The following is a 9,014-nucleotide window of genomic DNA, read 5'->3' as shown; positions in this document are numbered from 1 at the left end:
GCTGTCATTTTCGTTTTTGTAAACACAGAATGTACTGCTACAACATACCTCTGAAAACTATCAGTTGTTGCAGCCATAGCTGCATTCAAGAGTTTAAGATTGGCAACATTTCTCCAGAGACATTTCTCCAGAAACACACATTCTGGTTTTAATGTTTGACCTAGATAGTTTGTGTGTATGTATTGATATGCAAGCTACGTGCCTTTGTAAAAAATGTATGTAGTTCTGTCCTTGAGCTGTTGTCAATTAATGTTCAGTATTTAAGTGATAATGCCAGAGAAGCCGGTGTTTGGAGGATATATTGGCACGGGTGTTGTTAGGCCCAAGACGAAGTGCCAATATATCCTCCAAACACCGGCTTTGTTGGCATTATCACTTTTATACAACGGGTTACCAACATATTCAAATAATGATTAACATATTTTCATTAAAAGCAATTATTTTTATGAATTTATTCATACTATTTCATTATTCCACAATATATAGTCCCGAAACAAATCTAGGGTTGCTGGTCGTTCGTTCTATTGGTTCTGTTGCCAGAGACGCTACCCAGTCGTTCAGTCTTTTTTTCTGTATCTATGGACGTGACTCAGTCGTTTGTTCTAAATGTTCAATTGCCATACTGGCTGGCAACGTTCTTATCCCTTGCTTGCTAGCTAGCCAACAACGGCTAACTGACAGTCACGTCACACATTGAATACAGAATAACAACTGTAGCTGCACTTGTTTAAACTGTTTTCTAGTGACATTTATTTGGATACATCCATAACAATGAGCTAATGAGGTACGATTTTGACATGCATAGAACATGTGCTCTCTCGTTAGGCCACTCTTGTGCTAACCAACAACACAGCTAACATAATAACTTCCATCTGAAACTGGAAAGACTGCAAACTAGCTGCACTTTGTTTAGTTTTTTTCAATTGACATTTCTTTGTATATATCCATAAAAATGATGCCAGCTGATTCATGATTTAGACTGGCTGAGAAACGCTGCCTGCCTGCCTGTCTGTCTCGTCCCGACTCCCGACACGTTCATTACTACGGGACAGCTGAATTTGAATATTGAAACAATATTTGAATATTGAAACAACATTGCAAATGTCAGAGAGACAGACAGCATGTTTGATACAAATCTCCGCTGTTGAAAACTAAATGTTAGTCTAAAAGTAATGTGAGATAATGGCTAGTTGCTTTTTATAGTGGAGATCAAGTTTATAACTTCCCTCACTGGGCTGATGAGACAGTGGATTGCGCAGTCCGATAGAACAGAGTAAATAGGCATTTTAACGTCATAGATTTTGTTGGTGGTAACTTGTGGAATATACACGGTCTGGAGTGCTCATTTAACCAATCAGCATTCAGGATTAGACCCCCGTTGTGCAATATGTCCTGTTTCATGTTTTGTGTGGATCCCAGGAAGAGTAGCTGCTGCTTTTGCAACAGCTAATGGGGATCCTAATAAACTAGCCTACTTCTAGGGTCAAATTAGGAGGGACCACTGTAATTGTTGGGTGGATTTCAAGTGTGTTTCTTGATTTATTGAGGTTAAGTGTATTTGTGACATTTTGTCTTCTTACTTTTAATGCCAGGCAGCTGTACATTTCTAATTTGACAGTTATGACTAATCCTATTACATTTCAAGCATTTCTTTCAATGAAACTGTTTTTCTTCTAATGTATTTTTCACATCTAGTGGTTGAATATTTTTATATTTCAGTATACTCTACTGTACATACTACACAACGTTGTACTGTATATTGTAAGTATAACTTAAATAATGTGTCAGCAAAATGTTCTCCAACCCTTCTATGATTTTACGTTTGGACTGTGGCCATGCTTTCTTGTGCCAATTTATATTTGATATAAAAACATGTCTTGTATATTATGCCATGCCAATTATATTTTACATCACATTTGGTCAGAAAACACGAGTGCCTCATTTATCATTCTGTGTATTTATGTGATGTATTTTTCCACAAAGTTCAGATTGCGCAATGTTGTGACTTTTTACAGGATATTAGAAACATTCTGTATACAACACAGATTAGCCATACACTCTTTGTCACGGCTCCCCTTCCTGTTCGGGCGGCGCTCGGCGGTCGTCATCACCGGTCTACTAGCTGCCACCGATTCCCTTTTCTGTTGGTTATGTCTGTATTGGTTTCACCTGTTTCTCGTTTGGGGTTTGGTTTAGGGCTATTTAAGCCTGTTATGCCAGCCTGCTTTTGTGCGGGGTTATTTCTCTGTTCTGTTTTGTGGATGGTATTGTTTGTATTTTTACGGACTGTTTGTGTCCTGGGGCCTGTTGCACAAAAGTAGAATTAAGACATCCGGGATAAATGACTCCGCTGAGCTCAATGAAGCCAAAACATGTGCGTCCAGGCTTAATTGGTTGCACAAAGACCAAGCCAGGATGAGCAGACACGGATTCATTAAGCCAGGTGAAACCAATCCTGGATAGGTGCGCGCTCACGGCTCACTCAAATAGACCCCGCCACAGATCACAGATTAACTGATTTACCATGGCAACTAGAGCCGCGTACTTTTCCCCGTCGGAAGCACAAATCCTCATGGAGGCATACGAGGAGGTAAAAGATATAATTAAGAAGAAAGGCAACACCGCCACAGTGATAAAGCAAAGAGAAAAAGCGTGGCAAAGTATTGCAGACCGCCTGAATGCGTAAGTAGTGCACAATTACACACTCACCGCTCCGCTGAAACATCACAATTACAATTCAAATATTTAATTCACATCTCCAAAAATGCAGTTGTACTGTAATTATGAAACGTTAAATTTTTAATTGAAATGCACTGCAGATATGAGTGAAATTGTGTAAAGTAACTCCATCACACTGTATAAAGCTATGATACATTTTTTGATATTTTTACTGAAAACAAGACAAAAATACCAAGTAATTTTTGCAGTGTGACTCCATTAAATGTGTGTGTGTGTGTGTGTGTGTAGCTTAAACATGAACGGGCCAAAACGGACATGGCAGCAGGTCAAAATCAAATACAAGAACATTCTGCAGAATGGTATGGTCCCTGACTAATATTTAACAAAGCACAAGCATATATTGTACCCAGAAGGTGCCTGCTCACACATTGTCTGTACTGTTTTAGCAGTGAAAAAGAATACCCACAGACAAGGCACGGGTGGTGGGTCACCAAAGGCTGACCTTACCCCAGCAGAGGACATGGCCTTGGAGCTAAATAAAGGCAGGCCCGTCTTAGAGGGGATCCCTGGGGGAAAGAGACGAGCATAGGTTCCTCCCAAGATGCCACCCGCTTCATTCAAGGTATGTCCTTCCATCTCTACATGGGATACAACCACATTCATATTGAATCAATTTGGACTGTCTGACTTTGGTTTACCTATTGCCTTGCAGTGCCTGGCAGCACTGTGTTCCTGTTAGAGCCACTAGCACAAGCACCAGACGATGCTGATCCAGTGAGTACTCCATCAAAGGCATACTGTAGGCCTGGCATGTCTTGTCTACTAGCTTCAATATGAATCCGATTAAATGTGATAGGGTGAAGGCCCCAGTGCCGCAGCAACAGCACATGATGGAGACGATGATGAGGAGGAGACCATCTCTCTGGATTCCAGAAGGCATGAGGTATCATGTTAAGACTGTGAAAGTACTATTTACTCTACAATGGTGAGGAGTCCTCATCAAAATCAAAAATCTAATTTCTTTTACAGGACCCAGATGCTATACAGTGGGAAAACCAGCCTGGCAACATAGTGCGTATTAATAAAAGGACACCACATCCTGCCAAATTCCAGCTGCGCTAATTGTATTGTGTTCACAGAGCTCACAAGCTATCAGAAAGTTGTATGGCAACCACCTCCGGCGCCAAATAGAACTGGCAGACATAGACATTCAGTACAAGAAGAAGAATCTTGCACTGGAGTCCGAAATAAAAAAGAGGACAATTAGGAAACTGGACCTTGAAATAAAAAAACTTGAGAGGGAGGTGAGATATGCCTTCAATGTACACTGTATGCTAACTGTAACACAAATGTATTAATCATTATTTTTCTTTCCTCCCCCAGCTCCAAGAAGATGACACAGCTCAAAATAAAAATTAGGTATATTCTCGTAAAGTCAAGTGAGCCATGACATATGAGCTCTTATTGTGAGCACACAGGACGGTGGCATCTTTCTAAGGTTTTTTTTATTTTCCCAGAAATCAGTACAACCAAGTCATCGTTATAAGGCATCGCCCTCTTTGCCCACCCCCAGCACCAGGTGTGGCCACTAGCCTATATGAAGGCCCAAAATTGTGTGTTCCTTTCTGCTCTGACAATGGCATGCCCATTCGTGCGAGATGTGGTGGATGAAGAAGCACTTGTGCTGAGGAGAGCCTTCAGGCGAGAAAGGGTCTTCAGGGACCGGTTGGACCCACTGGCCTTCCCTGATGACCATCTATATGAAAGATACAGGTTTTCTGCAGATGGCATCAGGTATCTATGCAGACTACTGGGTCCCAGGATTAAGCACCGCACTGCACGGAGCCATGCACTGAGTGTGGAGCAAATGGTTTGTGTGGCCTTTGCGCTTTTTGCTAGTGGAGCCTTCCTGTACTCAGTGGGGGATGCAGAACAGCTGAACAAGGCCACAATTTGCCGCACAATAAGGAGTGTGTGTCTGGCTATCAAAGCATTAGCAGATGTCTTCATCTCCTTCCCTGGCCACAGAAGACTCTGTGACATCAAAGAGGAGTTCTATAGGATTGCAGGTAAGAGGATCTACAAATTACAGGACAACTGTTAACACATAGTAGGATACTCATTACTTTGTGTGACAGGTTTCACCAATGTCATTGGTGCAGTGGACTGCACACACATAAGGATAAAAGCCCCCTCAGGTGCCCATGAGGCCGATTTTGTGAATAGGAAATCCTTTCACAGCATTAATGTTCAGGTGAACAACTTTTTGATATTGTCCATTGACGAACACTCTGCATTGCCAGTGATGTGCATTGATTGGTGTAATATTCCTCATCTTATGATTTCAGATGGTCTGCAATGCTGACTGTGTGATCAGCAATGTTGTGGCAAAATGGCCTGGCTCAGTCCATGACTCCAGAATCTTTCGGGCCTCTGAAATCTATCACAAGGTAAGCCACACAACCCCTATTTATAACCATCATGGCTGTGTCAAGAATATCACTGTGTTTATGAGGTAGTAATGATGAGATTTTGTGTTGACAGGTGAATTCTCTGGTGTGTTGCTGGGAGACAGGGGTATGGCTGCCAGCCTTTTCTCCTGACACCTTTCACAGACCCCAGGAAGCACAGCAGGCCTACAACCATGCCCATGCCAGGACCAGGGCCAGAGTTGAAATGACCTTTGGCCTCCTGAAGGCACGCTTTCACTGCCTTCACAAATTAAGGGTCAGCCCTGTTAGGGCATGTGATATTACTGTGGCTTGTGCTGTCCTCCACAATGTGGCCTGCCTGAGGAAGGAGAGGGCCCCAGAGTGCCACCAGCCATGGACTGGGACAATCCGGCAATCTTCCCTGATGACGACAGTGGTCGGCTGCTGAGGGACCAATATGTGTTGAATTATTTTAGTTAGTATGTGTGCTTTCAATTTTGGTTAAATATGTCCTGCGGTGGCAGAGGAATTTGGGTTTTTTGGGTTTGTTTTTGACGAATTTGGCCTCTTATGATGTTTGTGCGGTATACTGTGTGTAATACAAGGCTGCAGGAGGCTACTGCATCCATTCATTTGTCTGTTCAGTTGATGTGTATGGATTTGTCCTGCATTTATTTTAGTGTGCAGACATGCAGGGTGTGTTATATACAGACCTTTGAATGTGTATGTATCATTTTGTATAATATGCTTGGATTCTGTGCTTTCCATCTTGTAGAGTCACTGTGACTTCAGTTTCGAAAGGAGCTGATGGTTTACCTGTTTTGTCCTTATTCAATAAAGGAACATAATGTTACACATTGTGTTTTTATATTCATATGGAATGTGTATTTGTTTATATGACAGAGTACTAGGGCCACACTGAAGAAAAAGGATAAAGTCATAAATTTATGAGGCTGGTTCTTTCTGCAGAAAAGCTACATATTGTTTTTACAGTTTTGATACTTATGACAATGTGATACTTAATATTCTGGCACATCAGCATGTCTTTGTTTATGAAACCATACTGAAGTACAATTTCACGAAATGCCCCACATCTGTCATTTTAACAACTGTCCTCCTTTAAAACAACTGGTTACAATATTATGACTTGTGTTTTTTTCCCCTCTGTGGCCCTAATATTCTATCATTTTATATATAGCCTTATAGTCTATGGGAAACTGTAAATTATCTAATGATAGCAACATCATCTAAAAATCATTTTTTATCCAAAATCATTGAAATTAATGATCACAAACGTTTAAATAATAACAGTGGGTCTAGTTATATGTGATAACAATGTATAGTGAGCAGTGAAATAACTATTGGTTTCCATTTGTGGTGACTGCTGACTGACATTAGGGATGAGATTAAATAGATCCTGGAATTTAGCCTGGTCTGGAGCAGGCTAGCTCCACAGAATAAATCTCCATGGTAATTTATACCATAACATATCCTCCTGCCCCCTATCCATCTTTAGTGCAACCGGATTACGGATCAATTGAGCCAGGATCACCAAGATATCCTGGCTTAATCCCTTATCCTAGTTTTGTGCAACAGGCCCCTGTTATTGGGCCGGTCATTTATTCGCCTGTTGTTTTTGACACAACCTTTTCTCACCGGAATAAATACGGTTTCCTTAAACCTCTGCTCTCTGCGCCTGACTCCGCACCCACCACTCCTAGTTTACGGGTCACACTCTTTCGGGTCTTTCTGGTGAAGAGGTGTCTGGGTGTTGAACTTTTTCACTAGAAACCAGCCTATATGTATAACTAATTAAGTGTTTATATATGTAGTGTTTATATATGTAGTGAACAAAGTGAAAACCAAATTCAGTTGAGCCTATACGTTGTGAAGAATTTACTAATATCATCAAAGATTGGGAGACAATATACAGGCCTAATATAGGAGAGATGGCAGGACAGTTGTCCTGTACTAAAATGTAAACATTTCATCCTAATATTGATTCATTGAATGAAGATACTGGGCAAATCATTTCCTTACATGTATGTAAAAAACACTTTACGATAAAGTGGTCTGACATAACATCACCATCGATAACTTGTTATATTCAAAACACACACGTTCAAATGTACGTTTCCTCTTCTCTCCATCTGTCTTCTCCACAGTATAACCCCAGAATCTTCTATCTGAAGGTCTGACACTGTTAAGTATCCTGTAACATTGTCCCAGTGTAGGCGGTTTTCTAATCTCTTATCAGGGTAGTTAATGCTTTGTTTAGCAGGCTACACCTGTGCAATATTGCCCTTCATAAATTGAACTGCCCACTTCCAGCACCTGCTCTGGGAAAAATAGACTTTCCCACAGTTTCTCTCACCTGCTGAGTTTCAGGCTGGGCTGAATGGTGGGCTTCACATAGTAGATAGCTTAGATATCTCAGTATCAACACACTTATATATTGAATACTCAAACTACAACATTTAGTGTGTGTTTTGTCCATTTACAACCAACTTTTTGTGGATCTTAACTGGACAAAACAGACTCTAGATGTAATTTTTTTTTGCTCATTTTTTGCTCAACACTTGTCTTAAAACTAACTGCAGCATTTTCACCCATCTCACTTATCTGCTCATGATCTATTTAATAAAGCACATTACCTGTTCCTCAACCACTCGTCTTTCACTCTACCATCTGGCCTCTACATGACAGATCGACACTGACCACGTAATCCCCGGGAAACCACCAATATTTTATATTTAGAGTGGAGCAGTTTAACTCACCTTTTAACATGCGGTGTAAATCCATGCCTACTTTGGATGAAATGCATGAAGGAAAATCTGATCGGTATTCCATTTTAATATATTGGTTGGACACATCCTGTATAGATAGACACATCATCACAGAACTAAATGCCCTCAAACTTACTTGACATAGGAAACACAAACAAGTCAAAATTGTTCCTGTTATAGTGTGAGAAAAAAGGAAGTAATTGGAGAGAAGGAAAGTCATCTTTCAGGGGAAAAGACCCTTGAACTCAGTTCAATTCTAACGAGAGATGAATCAGTGAACAATCACAGACACTAAATGTGGAGTTTCTAAATTCACTGTTCCACATGTCTTGTAAATCAAAACAACCAATCAAGTGTTGACATGCTCTGTGGTTATTGTGCCAGACTGGACTCAATGGACAGATGTTTGGTATTTTACCTAAATCTTTATGATCAATACTACTTATTGGAGGTGCGAAGACAGAAGGTTACTTAAGACAGGAATGATAGGAGGGAGGTTGGTTGGGGAGGATGGGTAGGGCAATCCAAAGGTTGTGTGTTCGAGTCGTGTCATGGTCAACTGTAGCATTTCAGCTTCCCCTCTATCAATTATTCTAACCTTAACCCAATTCACCTAGCTTTTTACGTAAATGATCCTAACCTTTGTCGTTAGTTTTTAGTTTTCTACCACTAACATTAGTTTCCTAACCGCTAATGTAAATTCTCCCCATAATTCTCATTTGTTGTTACAACACAACAAGCAACCTGGTCTCAGAGAAACACTTATAATACTATACATCTCCAAGATGTATGATAAGTTACATCATCCAATTCGTAAGAACTGTCAAACCTGCCTCTAATTCTTGTGATATTGTACGATCGCTATAACATTCATAATGTAACCTAACCTATAGTAAAGTATCATACTAAATGGTGGAGAAAATATTATATAGTAATCTTACGAAGGCCAGGTTGCAGATATTGTGCAAACCCCGACCCGCAAGAGGTTCTTTCTCCCATGAAAAAGCTTTATTTACTACCTTATTTACTGTACCTCTCTCAATTTATTTATCTCTGTATCTCTCCCCAACAGAAGTAAAGACAGGAATTGATTGCAGTGATGCAAATAAAACACATT

General features: G+C 40.5%; 1 protein-coding gene and 1 long non-coding RNA gene across 3 annotated transcripts; both read left to right on the top strand.

Annotated features, from left to right (window-relative positions):
• The first annotated feature begins 2,932 nt into the window (after positions 1-2,932).
• LOC135574014 (uncharacterized) lies at positions 2,933-4,240 on the top strand. Of its 2 annotated transcripts, XR_010465128.1 has the most exons (8): positions 2,933-3,038; positions 3,126-3,301; positions 3,392-3,453; positions 3,536-3,622; positions 3,709-3,750; positions 3,819-3,983; positions 4,063-4,098; positions 4,197-4,240. It is a non-coding gene; the product is annotated as an uncharacterized LOC135574014 (long non-coding RNA). The 2 variants fall into 2 exon arrangements; XR_010465127.1 differs by lacking the exon at positions 4,197-4,240 and having other exon boundaries at positions 4,063-4,190.
• An 11-nt stretch (positions 4,241-4,251) lies between these two features.
• Positions 4,252-5,633, top strand: LOC135574012 (putative nuclease HARBI1). The gene is made up of 4 exons (XM_065024714.1): positions 4,252-4,748; positions 4,818-4,933; positions 5,028-5,129; positions 5,224-5,633. Exons 1-4 carry the CDS (start codon positions 4,277-4,279, stop codon positions 5,557-5,559), a joined length of 1,026 nt encoding a protein of 341 aa, XP_064880786.1. The 5' UTR covers positions 4,252-4,276; the 3' UTR covers positions 5,560-5,633.
• The last annotated feature ends 3,381 nt before the right edge of the window (positions 5,634-9,014 follow it).

Source organism: Oncorhynchus nerka, linkage group LG11, assembly GCF_034236695.1.
Source record: "Oncorhynchus nerka isolate Pitt River linkage group LG11, Oner_Uvic_2.0, whole genome shotgun sequence".
Lineage (NCBI taxonomy): Eukaryota > Metazoa > Chordata > Actinopteri > Salmoniformes > Salmonidae > Oncorhynchus > Oncorhynchus nerka.
Note: the sequence above shows the minus strand (reverse complement) of the source record. Positions and strands in the feature narration are given on the sequence as shown.

Bases quoted from the DNA above. Each gene is read 5' to 3' on its own strand.
- LOC135574012 (XM_065024714.1), top strand. From the start codon at position 4,277: ATGAAGGCCCAAAATTGTGTGTTCCTTTCTGCTCTGACAATGGCATGC. The intron at 4,749-4,817 runs GTAAGAGGATCT...TTTGTGTGACAG, and splicing joins GGAGTTCTATAGGATTGCAG to GTTTCACCAATGTCATTGGT. The intron at 4,934-5,027 runs GTGAACAACTTT...TTATGATTTCAG, and splicing joins TTCACAGCATTAATGTTCAG to ATGGTCTGCAATGCTGACTG.